At 45.6% G+C, this 16,752-nt stretch overlaps 5 protein-coding genes across 5 annotated transcripts; 3 read left to right on the plus strand and 2 right to left on the minus strand.

The window, feature by feature from the left end:
- Positions 1 to 121: 121 nt before the first annotated feature.
- Positions 122 to 1,418, plus strand: AFUA_1G11010 (SDR family NAD(P)-dependent oxidoreductase). Its single transcript, XM_747373.2, has 2 exons — positions 122 to 573; positions 633 to 1,418. Exons 1-2 carry the CDS (start codon positions 463 to 465, stop codon positions 1,305 to 1,307), a joined length of 786 nt encoding a protein of 261 aa, XP_752466.2. The 5' UTR covers positions 122 to 462; the 3' UTR covers positions 1,308 to 1,418.
- Positions 1,419 to 1,563: 145 nt separating this feature from the next.
- Positions 1,564 to 2,788, minus strand: AFUA_1G11020 (NAD(P)-dependent alcohol dehydrogenase; the record flags this gene model as incomplete). Its single annotated transcript, XM_747374.2, has 3 exons — positions 1,564 to 1,871; positions 1,930 to 2,462; positions 2,521 to 2,788. 3 exons carry the CDS (start codon positions 2,786 to 2,788, stop codon positions 1,593 to 1,595), a joined length of 1,080 nt encoding a protein of 359 aa, XP_752467.1. The 3' UTR covers positions 1,564 to 1,592.
- Positions 2,789 to 3,111: 323 nt separating this feature from the next.
- Positions 3,112 to 5,517, plus strand: AFUA_1G11030 (NAD(P)-dependent alcohol dehydrogenase). Its single transcript, XM_747375.2, has 2 exons — positions 3,112 to 3,530; positions 3,586 to 5,517. The coding sequence occupies exons 1-2, from the start codon at positions 3,327 to 3,329 to the stop codon at positions 4,531 to 4,533; spliced, it is 1,152 nt and encodes a 383-aa protein (XP_752468.1). The 5' UTR covers positions 3,112 to 3,326; the 3' UTR covers positions 4,534 to 5,517.
- A 1,425-nt stretch (positions 5,518 to 6,942) lies between these two features.
- AFUA_1G11040 (NAD(P)-dependent oxidoreductase) lies at positions 6,943 to 7,852 on the minus strand (the record flags this gene model as incomplete). Its single annotated transcript, XM_747376.1, has 3 exons — positions 6,943 to 7,000; positions 7,082 to 7,593; positions 7,694 to 7,852. The coding sequence occupies 3 exons, from the start codon at positions 7,850 to 7,852 to the stop codon at positions 6,943 to 6,945; spliced, it is 729 nt and encodes a 242-aa protein (XP_752469.1).
- A 535-nt stretch (positions 7,853 to 8,387) lies between these two features.
- Positions 8,388 to 12,811, plus strand: AFUA_1G11050 (sugar porter family MFS transporter). Its single transcript, XM_747377.2, has 7 exons — positions 8,388 to 9,399; positions 9,452 to 9,503; positions 9,558 to 9,813; positions 9,876 to 10,366; positions 10,427 to 10,814; positions 10,880 to 11,010; positions 11,068 to 12,811. The coding sequence occupies exons 1-7, from the start codon at positions 9,337 to 9,339 to the stop codon at positions 11,265 to 11,267; spliced, it is 1,581 nt and encodes a 526-aa protein (XP_752470.1). The 5' UTR covers positions 8,388 to 9,336; the 3' UTR covers positions 11,268 to 12,811.
- Positions 12,812 to 16,752: the final 3,941 nt, after the last annotated feature.

Genomic DNA, 16,752 nt, shown 5'->3' on the forward strand with positions numbered 1-16,752 from the left:
ACTATGGATCTAGCTCTCGGATAAGATGGATTGCTCGGTGTAAGGGGGCACACGCTGAAATAGATCGTTGTGATGACCTCTTCTTGTTCCGAAATTGAAGATATGAGCTCTTTCGGAGAATGGCCCGTTGAGAAATTATGCTTCAATGGAAGAGCCGCTCCCGCTGCCCTTTTTAGGAACTAGGGACTCTCCGTCCATAGCTGCAGAAGACTAGCTTGAGCTGCAGAAGTATGCAAGATTTGTGATTCTTCTGCTCGGCAGGCTTCTCCGGTTTGCAGAACTTGTTTGCTTCCTTCGGGGGTAGCTCCGATGCAGGTTGACGTGGCTCGGTGTGCTCATTCAAAGACGACAGTGATGTTCCAACAAGGATAACAAACCCCACTTGCATGCTCAGAACTTCAAAGTGCATGCATATATTAGATTTGCTGCACCCATTACGACATCCTTGGTCAATCGCCTTTTATGACCAGAAAAACCACTATGTCGCTCCAAGGGAAAGTCGCTATTGTCACCGGGGGGGCCCGAGGCATTGGAGCAGGAATAGTTCGCAGTCTGAGCAAGGAAGGGGCAAAGGTGAGACATTCGTCTGACTGTTACGGCCGCAATATCAAGCTCACTGATAAAATGTTCAGGTCTCCTTCAATTATGTCTCTGCATCATCAAAGGCAGCCGCAGATGCTCTCGTCCAGGAACTTCGCAATGAAAACAAAGAGGCCCTCGCCATCCAAGCAGATATGACTGATATAGATGCCCCTAGTCGTATTGTCCAGGCGACTCTGGCCGAATTCAAAACAGAACAAATTGATATCCTGGTCAACAACGCCGGAGCGGGGGACAACCGGCCGCTGGAGGAGGTGACGGTCGATGTCTATCAAAATCTGATGGATGTGAATGTCCGCGCGGTGATTTTCATGACGAAAGCCATTCTTTCGTATATTCCTCGTAATGGCCGCATTATTAACCTGTCCTCCATCTCGGCTCGGGGTGGGTATGCCACACAGTCGGTCTACGCGGCCACCAAAGCGGCTGTTGAGGGCCTCACTCGAGTCTGGGCTACCGAGCTGGGGCACAAGTACGGGGTCACGGTGAATGCTATCAATCCAGGACCGGTGAACACGGACATGTACAGAGCAGCAGGGCCAGTGCACCTGGCGCGCATGGAGGAGCAGAATAAAAAGGTTCCTGCTGGGCAGCGATGTGGCACGGTTGATGATATTGCAGATATTGTGACTTTTCTTGCGCAGGAGAGATCTAGATGGGTAACAGGAGACGTAATTTGTGCGAATGGGGGCATGTTATATATCTGATTGATTTAATTTATGTAGATCAGTTGGACAACATATGCGAGTCTAGCAATTGTGTTCGAAGACGACAGCTGCTTTTACCCCGTTTCTAGGCATTAGTTGCAGTGTAGAGAGGTTGTGTTACAAACATTTTGAATATGCGAAAGGTCTGTAGGACCAGTCTACAGTAGGTGGCCCAGCCCACATACTAATCTTGAGATTTTCCCCTACAAAATCAGGTATACGGGTTCCTGATGTATCTAAGCTGCTTGTCTATTTAATTGGACTGTGGATCTATCTGCTCAGCATCTATTCGTCGTCAATGATCTGCACCTTGATGGCCCTTGCAGCTGGGTTGCTAGCGGTGTCGAACGCAGCAAGACCATCTTCGAGCTTGTACCGATGAGACACCAAAGGTTTCAAGTCGATCATTCCAGCACTGACGAGATTAATCGCCCTGGGATAAATGTCGTGGTAACGATACTGGAATCGAAGGTCGATTTCCTTTGCCGACATATGCATGAAAGGGATATTTTGGAAGTCCTTGCCAACCCCAATGACAAATACCATTCCTCCAAAGCGAGTTGCCTGCATACCAGTCAGCCGCGTACTCTACCGTTCAAGTCTCAGGACCGAGTCGACCTACATATATGCCAGCGTGTACACTACTTTCAACGCCTGTACACTCGAGGACCAATTTTGCCTCTTGGCCGAGCTCTCTGACAATACGTGCTCCAAGGTGTTGAGGGCTCTCCTGCTTCTGCACATGAACTGGATGTACTCGAGGCACGAGCTCTTTGGCCTTAGAAAGGCGGTTCTCGTCAATATCTGTGATGACAATGGGCTCAGCCCCTGCCGCGCTGGCAGCTAACAACGTGATGAGACCGATGGGCCCAGCACCGCAGATGACTAGAGGATCCGCCAGACGGAGGCCGGACCGATTGATACCAGCCAAAGCGACAGAGAGAGGCTCGAGCAGTGAACCTTCCTCGAAAGAAATGTTGTCCGGAATCTTGTGCAACCATGCCTCTGGATGGGCATGATACCGCCGCAGCGTACCGTGATGGGGAGGCGTAGAGAAAAAGACAACATCTGGACAAGCATGATATTTACCGGTGCGGCAGAAAGAGCATGTTGGTTTAGAGCATGGGACACCACATTCCAAAGCCACTCGGTCACCTGCCGATATATCAGTACCTCTCTAAATAGATACATGGCGGGAGAGCTTATTATTTACCAGGCTTGAATCGAGTGACAGCTTCTCCGATCTGTAGGACAACCCCGGCACTCTCATGGCCTAGCCCGTTGTCTCCTGTTACGATCATAGGGCCAATACGGCCGTGCTTCCAGAAGTGGACATCAGAGCCGCAGATACCGGTTGCGCGAACGTGCACCAAGCACTCATCTGGCCGTAGCTTTGGTATCTCGCACTCCACCAAGCGAAGGTCATGAGAAGGGCTCGTGTGAATGGCGAAGTTTTGAGGCTTTCTTATGATAACGTCCATGTTGAAGGTACTGTTCGCCTAGTTTGGTGATCAATCAGGCTCCATTCTGGAATCGGAGGATATATAGACATATCTCAACAGAGACACCCTGAGCGACGACCGAGCGCAGCATGATTTGGCGCAATGGAAACATCTCCGGCTCCGAACCCCTCCCAGATTTCTCATAAAGGGTCCCGGCTGAGGTTGAGCCTCGAAGCAGTTCGGAAGGGCCCCGTGGAGCAAGAGTACAGAAATGCGGGCTTGTCCGCTTAATCGGAGATATCCCCGACAGCGGATTCCTTTGCTTAGCAGCTCACCGCTGCGGAGCGGAGAGTACTTTGTACGAAAAATTGGTAAGTACTGTCGAGGGAATCCCGGTACTTTGTCCGGGGCATGCAAATGGTACTTTACATGGCTTCAGCGTATGAAGTTGGGAAAGGCTTCAAGTCATACCGGTTCCATTATTTCTACTTCATGTCCTCACCAGAGCCCTTTACGCCTCAGCCCATTGTGACCTACCCTATTGATTGAGATTGATTTATGATAGATACCAGCAAAGATGGCTTTCACTGAGACTTTGGTGAGACCCAAGAGCGTTCCAGTGAATGAACTGCCTGACCAGACTTCTTTCCAGAACGTCAATCACGCTTTCATCCTCTCCCCCGGAGGAACGTTCTGTTACAAAGAACGACCCACACCCAAGATCGAGTCAGAGCGGGATGTGATAGTGAGGGTGGTTGCAACGGGACTCTGCGGCTCAGATGTATGTTCTGCGCTTGGCTGCGTTGTTTACAACTCAGGTCATAACCTTATTGCAGGTCCACTACTGGCAACATGGAAGAATAGGACGATACGCAGTCAATAGACCAATCGTCTTGGGCCACGAGTCTTCTGGTGTGATTGTCGCCTGCGGTAGCAACGTTGACGGGCTCAAGGTGGGCGACCGTGTTGCCCTTGAGCCCGGCATATCCTGCAACACCTGCAAGTACTGCCGTAGTGGTCATTACAATCTTTGCAAATCCATGGTCTTCGCGGCCACTCCCCCTTACGACGGAACACTGTCTACCTTCTATAAAGTCCCGGCCGAGTGCTGCTACAAGCTGCCAGTGCATATCTCCCTGAGAGATGGTGCGCTGGTGGAGCCCCTTAGTGTCGCGGTTCATGCCTGCCGCTTGGCTGGGGACATGCAGAACAAGAGCGTTGTGGTCTTCGGTGCCGGTCCAGTTGGGTTGCTTTGTTGCTCTGTTGCGTCTGCGTTTGGAGCAGCAAAGGTGGTGGCGGTCGATGTTGTGAAAACTCGACTGGCCACTGCAACCAAATACGGTGCCACTCACCGGTACGAGATGGACGCTGAGAAGAAAAATGCCGAGGAACTATCGGCAACCGCAGCCCTAGAAGATGGGGCCGATATTATTCTCGACGCCACAGGGGCCGAGCCATGCTTGAATTGCGGTCTCGATATTCTTCGCTCGGGAGGCACATTCGTCCAGGTGGGTCTCGGAAACCCGACTTTGATGTTTCCCGTGGGCCAGGTTTGTGATAAAGAGGTTGTATTCAAGGGGAGTTTCCGGTATGGCCCTGGAGACTACGCCTTGGCCATTGGGCTGTTGGAATCCCGAAGAGTTCAGCTGGATGGCATGGTGACCCATGAGTTTTCCTTTTGGAAGGCTCAAGAGGCATTCCAAAATGTTGTCCATCGACAGGGTATCAAGTGCATCATTTATGGCCCGGGGATTGACGAGGAATGGGCTCGAATAGCGGACTGAAGTGTCTAAGCTTGCGGTTGAAGCTTGTTTCGTGCCTTGACGCGTCTCAAATGCCATTTCAGGGTTCATTGATATGGAATATAGATGTGGGCTTCTACTCTCCATATATGGAATTGAATGAGGGTCAATGGCAGGGATCTTGACAACCGATTTTCCTACCGTGTCCTATACGCACACCCTCTTTTCTATGCAACCTTATGCCTTGACTCACTGGGACATTATAAATACATTAACAGTCATTTGCGGCAGAAGCTCTAAGCTCCTCTTGGAGCATTTCAGTACTTTCATGGCGCTTTGAAGTATGTCCGGCGAATAATAAATTTTAAACTCAGGTCGCTTCTAGCTCTTCAGATAAACGTTCAAAGAAGCCTTCGGACTCCATGAGACAAAGTTGCGGTGCGGGCTGCACGGAATGGGGCCATTTATACAGTGTCGACACACTGTTGTCAGGGTTCACTGGCCGAGCTGCTGTCCGCATTGAAGTAGATATGGCATCAAGCTGAGCAATGGTACGTATGGAGAGCTCTAACCTTAATGAAGTCATCGAGAAACATAAACGTCTATGACAGGTTTTGGTGCATGTTCTGACGATATACGGTCCTCTCATTGGTCCTCGGTACTATCGCCGAACATCCCTCAGGCAGCACTGAAGACGCCGCAGAAAGTCCCCCAGACATGACTTCGAACTCTGTAAGAGACAAGTGTTAACACCGTACCAAAAGAAAGATGTGCAACAGAATTTGCTCAACAAGACCCCTTCTTCCTTGCGTATCACAGCCCTTGTCACCCACATCAGTTAACATTCTGTCGTTGAGTCACCTGACTTCTAGCTGTTGTCGGGACCTAACTGAGCACCCGGCAAGGGCCCTTGGATCCAATCGAGCTTAGTCATAGTTTAGTCAGTTAATAGAGCACTTGGGGAGAGCCGTCCCAGGCACCCCTTAATGGAAGACATCCATCGCCCTGACAGTAGTAGCTAGTCAGCCCGCTGGTAGACTGGTCGTGGGAGGGTTTGGGTCAACCCATAGCATAGAAAACCCGCCCTAAAACCCATGTGGGTTGGGTCAGGGCCAATCCAAACCCACCCACATTGCGGGTTGGGTCAGCCAGTCTACCCGCTGCCCCCAACTTAGTTAACCAGTTAACTAGTCATCTCGCCCGCTGGTTAAGCCTCCTAGATAGAGAATCCAACCATCTCAGGACTGTCTCATTCTCCACGGTCGGGTGACTAATACAACCGAATGGCGGATGTTCGCTACCCCCACGCATGAAGTTTCTGGAGCTGTTTAACAGCAAATATAATTGAACTAGATTATATATGTGTAATTGCCGGTTTGAGTCTTATAGTTTCACATCGCCCAAGGTGAGATGACGAGTTATAGGACTGACTTTCTTGTGGGGGCATGGGCCATTGTAGAAAAATGGTACGAGTCCGGGGACAGGTTGGATTTGAGTTCAATATGGCCCGAAGTTCAACACCAACAGAGACTCGGACAGGGCCAGGCCTGGCTTCCTTTCCTTCGATATTACCCAACAGCTTTCATAACCGCGCCAAACTCAATGTGTAGGTATCGTTTAATACAATCAATGGACCCTGGAACTCCATCCGCTGATGCGATCGGATTCAATGTTGCGGCTATCCATTCAGTAATATCTATGTCATTTGGCTTCATAAATATCTACGTGTACTTTGTGGCCGAAGCCCCCATGGACTTAACGTTTCGAGTCCTACATCGCGCGTGAATACGCGAAAATTAGGCGGTTTTAATGACATCTCTCAACCGATACACACCGCATACTACACAGGCGATTATACAGACAGGTGGCTGCCATATAAAGTATTAGTTCAGTATGAATAGGAACTTTGGGGGTATTTCCATGGCGGTGTAGAGTGTATGGAGAGGCAAACCCCGTGCGTAACCAAGTTCAGCTTCTTTCAATGGCGGCCATGAGTTTCGCTCAGTGTCTGGGGAGCAGGCGTCCTCACGGTGCACTAATAGCAGCCGTTTAAATTTGGTCCGAAGCTCTCAATATAAGGTTTGGTGATCGCCCCGCGGGCCAATTGGCGATGCTCGGAGTTAACGCCGGTGCCCCGCCTCTTCGCTGTTAGCCCTGGCCGTCATCGCGTGGGAAAAACACTTCATATTATGAAGCAAATTTATGGATAATGAAGCTTGGTTGTGATGGAAGCTGTAGAGTTGAAGTGACTGTAATTATACTCAGAGAGGACCTGGGAGGGTTACTGCGCACATATGTGAACGAAGTGGATATTCACTGGACATGCCATGACATAGGCCCCGCTCACCCCTGTGCTCATGGAGCCTGAGCAAGGTCGACATGTTTCTGGGTCGTAACGCCTGTGGATAACCTTCTGGACTAGCTACTTCGTGCATTTATGGGAATCGCGGTTCAGTTTCTCGGTCGGAGACAATCACAAGTTCCAGTTGCAATACTCTCTCGCCTTGGCCTAATACTTCGCATATATCTTTACTAGAAGATAATACCTAGCTAGCCTGATAGTTTACTCAATGCGGGCATAGCTTGGTACCATTCGCTGGACTCAATATTGCACACTATCCATCTCGCCAACTCTGCTCGTGTAATCGAGGTGGTCCATCCTTTCCCTCCCACCCTTCCAGCATACACTTGGCAAGCGTCTCCATCGCTCCTCCAGCTCAACTCGTCACACTCACCTACAATTCGAGCGATGCGAAATACGGTCCAGTCCAGGCCCTGACCTGCTTTTTGAAATGTAGCGGCCACATTTTGCATATTGCTGTATATTGCTTTGGCGAAGAAGCGCATGAACACATGCACCATTGGCTGGAAAATGGTGAAGTGGTCGTCCCGGTGGGAGATAGAAATGGTGCCCATGGCAATGATTCTTCGAATTCCAAGCTTCCGCATTGCTGGGAATACGGCGTCTCTGTAGTAGCCGGCATAGATGGATGGATCAATATCCTTATGGTCGATGCTCGGTCCAAGGAGGGATAGCACGGCAGAGCAGGGAGACATAGTCTTCTCTAGGGATTCATGGTCGTTCATTTCGCCCTTCGTAACCTAATAGCATAATGGAGTCATTAGTTTCATTGCAGGGCAAGCAAGGTACGAGGAATGATCTTGGCTTTTTTTTTTTTTTGAATGTCACTCAACAACTCACAGTGAGAAGCCCTTGTGAAGCTATATCGTTTGGTATTTTGGCGGGATTCCGCGCGTAGACAACGACATGGTAACTTGATGAGATGAGCTCTCTTAGGAGGCATATTCCAGCTGGGCCAGTGGCACCAAGGACAAGTATGGTGTTAGATTTAGATGCCATTTTGCTACGCAAATTCCCCCGGCTATTAGTGATCTCAACGAGGCTGGTGGACTCACGTGGTCCTGTACCAAGCACGGGGAAGTGTAGGGAAGCGTAATGAACGAGCCGAGGGGGGGGGTAGCTTTTTATTTGAGCCAGTGATGATTTTATGAAAACCTAACCTGAGAGTCTGCTATTCTTAAGGTCTTCGTCTTTGGTCTAGCTTTGGAAGTGCGGGAAGCAGTCAGGTTGTTAGAAGATAATCGCTCCACTGCGCGCGGACAATGTCTCCGCGCGGGTGATGTTTTGTGCGTGTACTGACATGGTTGGCCAGCGCACGATATACCGATACCAGCCAGTAGAGTTGGTGGGTATATCCCCTGGTTTGCTGTCAGCGGAACTGGCCCCTTCTCTATTTAGGCCTGTAATGGCTGTGACTGCGTGAGCCACAGGTGCTTAGTAATGATTGTGAATGGACACTAAAAAGTGCAATATCTTGTTTGGCCGATCTGTGTGGCAGGAGGATAGGCCGACTTCCCGGTCTATACTCGACAAAGCCACGGGCCTCAGAGCTTGAGGAGTGTGCGAGACATGTATGGACCCATTAAGACTCCCTAAGCATTAAATGGTTAAATAGTGGCCAGAATAACGCATTACAGAATCTTGTTATTAGTGGTAATACAATCCAGATCTCCCAGTGTCCGGCACAGGTAATTCCTGTGCAAGAGTGGAACGGTGCAATGGGTAACTGCTTGAATAGAGCAATATAACAAGTTCCGTACATCAGATATCGTTGTGAAATGCAAGGATAGAGTAGCTTCCTGAGAGGTGCTAGAATTGGTCTGAAGCTTCACTGCGAGAGACGTCACTAGCGGCTGGCGCAACGTTACAGCACAGCGGTCCTTCAGTCTGATGGAATCTATTTATTTTTCCGGTTTCAACCCGACAGAGATATTCTACACAGATTCGCCAGAGGTTAATAGAGAAGGGAGCGGAAACATTTAAGTGGTACAGATGTCCTGGTTGTCCAATCACGGTGACTTCTCCGAGCCCAGTCCGTTACAGGCACCCAACGGCGGTCGTTGACCCGAAGAACTCGCACATCTGACCCAGGGGTTCTGATTTGGAGTATGATCCTTGCCGTATGCGTATGTCCGTGGTCTGCTGGGGTCAAAATCTCACAGATTCCAACCGATCTCCGTATTCATCACTTGGATTCATCCCCTGACAAATTGACTTTCGGGTGTCCTCCGTCTGTGCCCTCTTTAACAGAAAACACAACGTATCCCCCGGATCCCGCAGATGGGGCCTCAAGAGCAGAATCCCGGGGAACAGACACCCCGGACTCCTCCATCGCCACCGGGGGATTGTGGGGAGACAAGTTTCTATGTCCATCTAGCCACAGTTCTGTGAGGGAACCAGGACTATATAGCGACCCGCTTGTCGCCGTGGTTTTCACGTTTTCCTCGGCATATCAATGAATATACCCGTAGAACAACGACCCCATGGCAACTGCTAAAAGACCCTACTTCGGCCTCACTGGAGGATGGCTTACCTTTTGGGTCACGGTACGTTGGGTCCTTCCGGACTCTTTCTTTGTTAACCTGACGGGGATTGCAGGTTGCGTGTTCGATCGACATGATGTTATTCGGGTATGACCAGGGCGTCTTCAGTAGGTTTCATCCAAGTCTTCCTGCACGATGATAGTAATAACCCTTTGTGCTAGGTGGCGTGGTCGTAACCCCCGACTTCCTCGAATTGCACGACTTGGTGGGTCCCACCAGAACCAAAATTCTCTCTACAGTAACGGCCATCTACGATGTTGGCTGCTTTTTGGGTGCCATTCTTGCCTTTACTCTGGGTGAGCGCCTGGGCCGCAAGAAGAGTATTCTCCTGGGAACCACAATCATGGCAGTTGGGACCGTTCTGCAAGCTTCCTCCTTCAGGCTACCCCAGATGTTCGTTGGGAGGGTCATCTTAGGGTAAGAGAATTCGAGTTACTCTTTCATTACCAGCCCCGTGGGACTGATCGTCGTGTGCGTAGGGTTGGAAACGGCGTCAACACCGCCACTGCACCCATCTGGCAAACCGAAACGGCACAGATGAAATGGAGAGGCAAACTGGTGATCCTAGAACTAGGACTGAACGTTGGTGGGTATTGCATTGTCAATTGGATTAATTACGGCCTCTCTTTCCGTGGGGGCTCCATCGCATGGAGGTTACCCATTGCCTTGCAGCTGTTCTTCATCTGCGCTTTGTTTGCCACAGTTCCATGGCTCCCTGAGTCTCCCAGATGGCTCCTCGCGCACGGCCGCAAAGAGGAGGGAGTCGAGGTGCTCTCCTGCATTGAAGCCAAGCCGATCGACGACGCCTACATTATCACTCAGCACGATGAGATCCAGTACAGCATCCAATACGAGCGTGATAACGCCATACGCTGGCGCGACCTCCTGCGTGGGGGGAAATCAGAGGGCACCAAAACACTACGCCGGCTTCTGCTGGGAGCTGGAACCCAGGCCATCCAGCAGTTCCAAGGTTTGTTGCACCTGCATTGTTAGTGGACTTACTGTCAGGATTAATATGGATGGTGAATAGGGATCAATATTATGAGCTACTACCTCCCACTGGTGCTTATCAATTCGGTTGGACTCTCCAATTCTATGGCTCGACTCCTGACAGCTTGCAATGCAATCTCATACTTTATCTTCTCCTGCGTGATCGCCACGATGGTAGAAAGATTAGGACGCCGAGGATTGATGCTGCTGTCTGGTTTTGGCCAGTTCCTTTCCTTCCTGGTCATCACCATTCTTCTTTGTTTCGCTGAGAATAATAAGGTGTACGGCACTGCATCTGTAGCCTTCTTTTTCTTATACCATATTGCATTCGGAGTTGGCATGCTGGGAGTGCCATGGCTGTATCCCACCGAGATCAACTCGTTGCCGATGAGAACAAAGGGAGCGGCCGTTGCCACTGCGACGAACTGGTTAGTTTAACCCCTGACCACAGGACAAGGATCCAGTGCGAATGATGTTTATGGACTCTTCACAGGATTACCAATTTTGCCATTGTCGAAATCACTCCCATTGGCATTCAGAATCTCGGCTGGAAATTCTGGATCGTATGGACCGTCCTCAATGCAGTATTTTTACCGGTGATTTACTTTTTGTACCCAGAGACCGGTAAGTCCGTTTGGATTAATTTTCCATTCTCCGGCTAACCTCAGTCAATCCTTACAGCGAACCGCACGCTGGAAGATGTGGATGCCTATTACCGGACCAACCCGCCGCTCATTGTCGTTCTTGATCCGGATGCTATCTCCACCAAGCGCCCGCTCAGATTTACCCAGCACGAAGACGAGGAGCTTCAGCGGAAGGTCAAGGAAGTGCAGATTGAAATTCCCAAGGGGGACTCCGCTGACGTGGAGCATGCTGAATGAGGTTTTCCTTGGGTTGTTGCCTAGAGGATGCTTGAATATGACTGCGTCAGCATCCGGCCAGGCTAATGAGCATTGTAAGGCAATTATCCGAATATATACGCCCTAATGTATACGTCAATATAGCAATGGAAATGCCGATGAACAATGTGAACACTGCCTCGTTCCATACGATGTATAGTAACACCAGTGCACCGTCCTCATGAAGCACCCATACATCCTACAGATCTTTATGATGGTTAACGAGGTTTAGGGACATTAGACATTGTGGTATGAGTGGTAATTCGTGACAGCGTCTCTTCTAGAAATCCATAGAAAATTTCAGAAGTCCCGACATGGAAGCTCGGCAGCTATTTGGGCTAGAGACTGATGAAGTGTAGACTCAATCAGGCTGTATCTTCCCTAGTGTGAATTCAGCTTGCGATGAGAGCCCCATACGTCCCTTCACCTCAAGCTTCTCGTTCACCGTCTTCCATCGACGGAAAGTGTCGTCTCTGGCATCACCGGCGAGAGATCCGTTCTCAATGTTTTGCTTGCATGAGACGGACCCACTAGCAACAACAAGCGAACATCATCTTGATAGGTGTCACTTTCGCGTACGTGTCGTGCGCTGTTGGGTTGTGGTAGGAACGCAAGTCGTACCCCATAATAGCAGACTTAGAAAAGCTAGAAACCTAGAACCAACGAAACAAACTGAAGGTGGAAAACGATGGTCGCGTGGGCATGCACAAGTCAGCTGACGAGTCTCCGCTGTTTCCTGTTGGATGTGATTCCGTCCCTGTTGTTTGATTTAACTTGACTCCCTCGCTTGTCATTGTTAGATTTCTGGTCTCGTCCCGGGTACAGTGGGATGCGAAAGTATTCAACCCGTGCCTCTCACAGTCCATTATTTGTCGGGCAGAAAATTACCAAAGGCGTGGACATCCACTACTTTCCTAGGAAACAATCATCTAAAACGGGTATCCAAAACGGGTCGTGGAGGGGAAGAACAGATCCCTCAATTGCGCTCACGGATAACTCTCGAGGCCATTGGGTGTTAGAACCAGATTTGATGTATATCATTCAAAGACCGATTCATAGCCACTACCCTGCTGCTCGGCAGTGCATCATCAATTAATTCCTCACGCGCTGCCAAGTTGTCCTTTCCATCAGTGTACCCCTGTGCACTTTGGTCGACTTTAGAGCGAAGGTTCCATAACAGCCCCCAGGGTCTTAGTATGCTTTCCATCAGATCGCTGTACTTTTATGCACGTCAGATCTGGTCCATGCCTGGATAGCGCTGAGTAATATACATATAATATGTACATGGGGGTATTTCTGGATTGAGTGCGCGTCGAGGTGAAAAGACGGCCAAGAAAATATAGTATACTGAGTGCGCAAGTCTCCTTTGCGTAAAGTGATAAACGCCTCTAAAAAGAGCTTCAAGATTTGAACAGGAGGATCAGGTTCGTCCTTTGCAAAATATCAATCACCAGGTTCATTCAGAGAAAGCATCCATCTATATATATGACATGTCATCAGCAACTAGACACAAAGGTGTGGCATTTATTAGAGTGGTCGTGGGTTGGGTTTGGGTCAACCCACACAGGTTCAAACTTAGAGTTGCATAACCGAACCACTAAAATCAAATCTCACTGAACCCGCAGCAGTTTGATTTCAGTCACTAGCCTAGGGAATTATAGTTTTCCGGATTTATTAGATTTAATTAACCAACCCACACTATTTAAGATGAAAATCACTTAATTTTAGGATTTGCCTAATAATTTTGATATTGTGATATCGACCGGATGCCTATATGGTCGATGAGGCTTATAGGAACGTGCAGAGATATTTTGTAGTCGTCATCGTTATGTCTGTGTTATTTAGGGCCTTGCGTTCTTTATAAGATTAAGGCTAATTATAAAAGGGGGCTGGAATCCCTCGCACAATTCGGGGGGGACTCCACATCACTGCGATGCACGAATATCCCAATATTACTAGATAGCCCTAAATCTAGGCTATCTAAATATATTGATATTAATTTAGAATACCTAGTAATTGCTAAGATATGATGGAATAATTATTTCTATTATAGGTTAGTATAAAAGTAGTAGTAGTGTAATATATATAATTTCTGTCAAGGTATGGGGTCACAGGTAAACAGAAACAGGTTGATAAGGTAGTTAATACTTAGGCTGGCTATAGGAATCTATATCTATCTATTCTAGTTATAGGGTAAACTAGTATAGGCAGGCTCTATAGACAGGATATAGCTTAGAGACTTCTAAATAGGTTATAGGATTATATAGTAAAGATATTTCTAGAGTTATATAATTCCTTCTTAGTAATACTAACTCCTATCTATAGCAGCACTATAATAGTACTCCCCTTCTTAAGGTTAAGCTCTATTAAGACTATCTACTAGTTTAGGTTTACTTAGGTAGTGGTAGTAGAAGTTAGCTATAATTATCACAGTGCTGCTGCAGATAGGAGTTAGCATTACTAAGAAGGAATTATGTAACCTTAGGAATATCTTTACTACATAATCCTATAACTTATTTAGAAGCCTCTGAGCTACATCCTATCTATAGAGCCTGCCTATACTAGTTTACCCTATAACTAGAATAGATAGATATAGATTCCTATAGCCAGCCTGAGTGTTAACTACCTCATTAACCTGTTTCTGTTTACCTGTGACCCCGTACCTTGATAATAATCTCTTATATATTCCTTAGGTAATAGGCAGGTTCCTTAGTAGGGTTATTATAGCCTAACTATTTAATAGTATACTTTAGATAGGGGCTTTATTAGCCCTAGTATTCCTAGTAGGAATTTAAGATATCTTTAATAATTTATTCTTCTAGGCTATTAATCTCTACTAGTAGTAGTAGTAGTTATTTTTATCTAGAAACAGGGTCTTTAGTAATAGGGTATAGTAAGCTAATATTAAATATAGGGTAAATCTTTATAAAAGCTAGTAGGTCTAGCTTATAAGTATATAGGCTAATAATCTTCTTAATATAGAATAGCTCTAGGTATTTCTAGTTAAGCTTCTTCTAGGGGTGCAGGGTCCTGTCAAGGTATAAGGTCACAGGTAAATAGAAACAGGTTGATGAGGTAGTTGACACTCAGGCTGGCTATAGGAATCTATATCTATCTATTCTAGTTGCAGGGTAAACTAGTATAGGTAGGCTTTATAGATAGGATGTAGCTTAGAGGCCTCTAAGTAAGTTATAGGATTATATAGTGAAGATATTCCTAAGGTTATATGATTCCTTCCTAGCAATGCTAACTCCTATCTGTGGTAGCACTATGATAGTACTCCCCTCCTTAAGGTTAAGCTCTATTAAGACTATCTACTAGTTTAGGTTTACTTAGGTAGCAGTAGTGGAAGTTAGCTATAATCTCTTATATATTCCTCAGGTAATAGGTAGGTTCCTTAGTAGGGTTATTATAGCCTAACTATTTAATAGTATACTTTAGATAGGGGCCCTATTAGCCTTAGTGTTCCTAGCAGGAATCTAAGATATCCTTAATAATCTATTCTTCTAGACTATTAACCTCTACTAGTAGTAGTAGTGGCTGTCTTTATCTAGGAACAGGGTCTTTAGTAATAGGATATAGTAAGCTAATATTAAATACAGGGTAAATCTTTATAGAAGCTAGTAGATCTAGCTTATAGATATATAGGCTAATAATCTTCTTAATATAGAACAGCCCTAAGTTTTTTTAGTTAAGTTTTTTCTAGGGGCGCAGGGTCCTGATATTCTAGGTATCTAACTAAACTAGTTATCCTATATAGTAACAGCAGGCAGGTCTTTAGTGATAATTTATCTATTTCTTATAATAGTCCTAGGCAACACAGATCTAGGTGTGGATATAGTTAATAATATCTTATATTTTCTTTGCAAAGGCCTTAGCATCTTTAGTAGCAGAGTGATTCACAGGCTAGATAGGTTTAAACCCTATATGTAGGTGAAATCTATAATTTATAAAGAAAGGTAAGATTCTAGTAGCCTTAGATTAGATAGAGTTTAAGGTAAACTTAGCTAATAGTAACCAGTTAGCCTAATTATCTTATAGATAGGTAATATAAGCATGCAGGTATTGTTCTAAAATAGTATTTATTCTTTTAGTCTAGCTATTAGTCTTAGGGTAATAAGTAGTAGATAATAGGTTCTTAATATCTAGGTATTAGGTCAGGTGCTTCTAGAATATAGTAATAAACTAAGGGCCATAGTCTAATACTATTATTCTTAGTAGGCTATATAGCTTCTATATATAATAGATATATAATTAGGCTATACCCTTAGCATTACAGGTAGTCTAATAGGGGATAAAGTACCTTATCTTTATAAGTTAATTAATAATAACTAATATAGTATTATAGCCTTGACTAGGTACTAGACTGGTAATAAAGTCTATTAAGATATCTTACTATAATTATTTAGGTACTAGGAGTAGGTGTAATACTCCTTAGTAGGCTTTATAAGATAGGGTAGATTAGCAGTAGGTATAGCAGTTTTAGGTCTAGTAGTTAATATATTAGTATATACCCAGCTAGTAATATTCTTATGCTATTAATTTATATAACTTATGCTTTCTAGGGTGTCTAGTAGCAGGCTTATTATAGTATTCTTATAATAACTAGGCTCTTAGCTTATTATAGTCAGGGATGTATAAGTATTTATAGTAGTATAGATAGCTTCCTTATTATCTGTAATTAGCCAGGGTGATCTTTAGGTATTAACTAGCATTCCTATCTAGCGCCTGTAGGATAGACTGTATAGTATTATCTAACTAGTAGGCAGTATCTAGTAGTTCCTTAATACTAGGAGGGGGCTCTAGTTGGTCTAGTTAGTCTAGTTAGTCTAGTTAGTCTAGTTAGTCTAGTTAGTCTGGTTAGTCTAGTTAGTCTATCTATGCTAGTTAAGCAGGTACTCTAGTAGGTTCCTTAGATATTCTAGTAACTCAGGCTACTAGGTCTGTAAAGTAAACTCTTCTTATAGCTAACTAGCTCCTTATAATAGCTCCTAGTTTTACTAAGTTCTAAATTTTAGGGTTAAGGTTCTCTTTCTTTAGAATTATCTAGCTCTGGTGTTATAGCTATTTATTCCCCTCTTTAAAGAGATCTTCTAACCTCCTAGTTAGAGTATTAGGCTTAACTCCTTGCTTCCTAGGTTAATATATAATTTTAAAGTTAAAGTAGGATAGGAATTTAGACTAGTAGGCTTATTATCTATTAAGTAGCTTAGTAGATATAAAATATTCTAGGTTATAGTAATTAGTTATAACTTTAATTAGTAATAGTATACCCTCTAGTTTAGGGTACTATTTTTTAAAGTAATAAATAATAGTAAGTAACTCTTTATTATAGATCTTATAGTTATACTTAGTAACTAAGAGCTTCTTAGAGAAGAATATAATAGGATATAGGACTTCTTTATTATTATATTAAGATATTATACTAGTAGATATATAATTAGAAGAGTTAGTCTTAACTATAATA

Source organism: Aspergillus fumigatus, chromosome 1 (assembly GCF_000002655.1).
Source record: "Aspergillus fumigatus Af293 chromosome 1, whole genome shotgun sequence".
NCBI lineage: Eukaryota > Fungi > Ascomycota > Eurotiomycetes > Eurotiales > Aspergillaceae > Aspergillus > Aspergillus fumigatus.

Coding starts and splice junctions, on each gene's coding strand:
- AFUA_1G11030 (XM_747375.2), top strand. CDS start 3,327: ATGGCTTTCACTGAGACTTTGGTGAGACCCAAGAGCGTTCCAGTGAAT. Junction 3,531..3,585: donor CGGGACTCTGCGGCTCAGAT/GTATGTTCTGCG, acceptor ACCTTATTGCAG/GTCCACTACTGGCAACATGG.
- AFUA_1G11050 (XM_747377.2), top strand. CDS start 9,337: ATGGCAACTGCTAAAAGACCCTACTTCGGCCTCACTGGAGGATGGCTT. Junction 9,504..9,557: donor GTATGACCAGGGCGTCTTCA/GTAGGTTTCATC, acceptor CCTTTGTGCTAG/GTGGCGTGGTCGTAACCCCC. Junction 9,814..9,875: donor GTTGGGAGGGTCATCTTAGG/GTAAGAGAATTC, acceptor TCGTGTGCGTAG/GGTTGGAAACGGCGTCAACA.
- AFUA_1G11010 (XM_747373.2), top strand. CDS start 463: ATGACCAGAAAAACCACTATGTCGCTCCAAGGGAAAGTCGCTATTGTC. Junction 574..632: donor TGAGCAAGGAAGGGGCAAAG/GTGAGACATTCG, acceptor TAAAATGTTCAG/GTCTCCTTCAATTATGTCTC.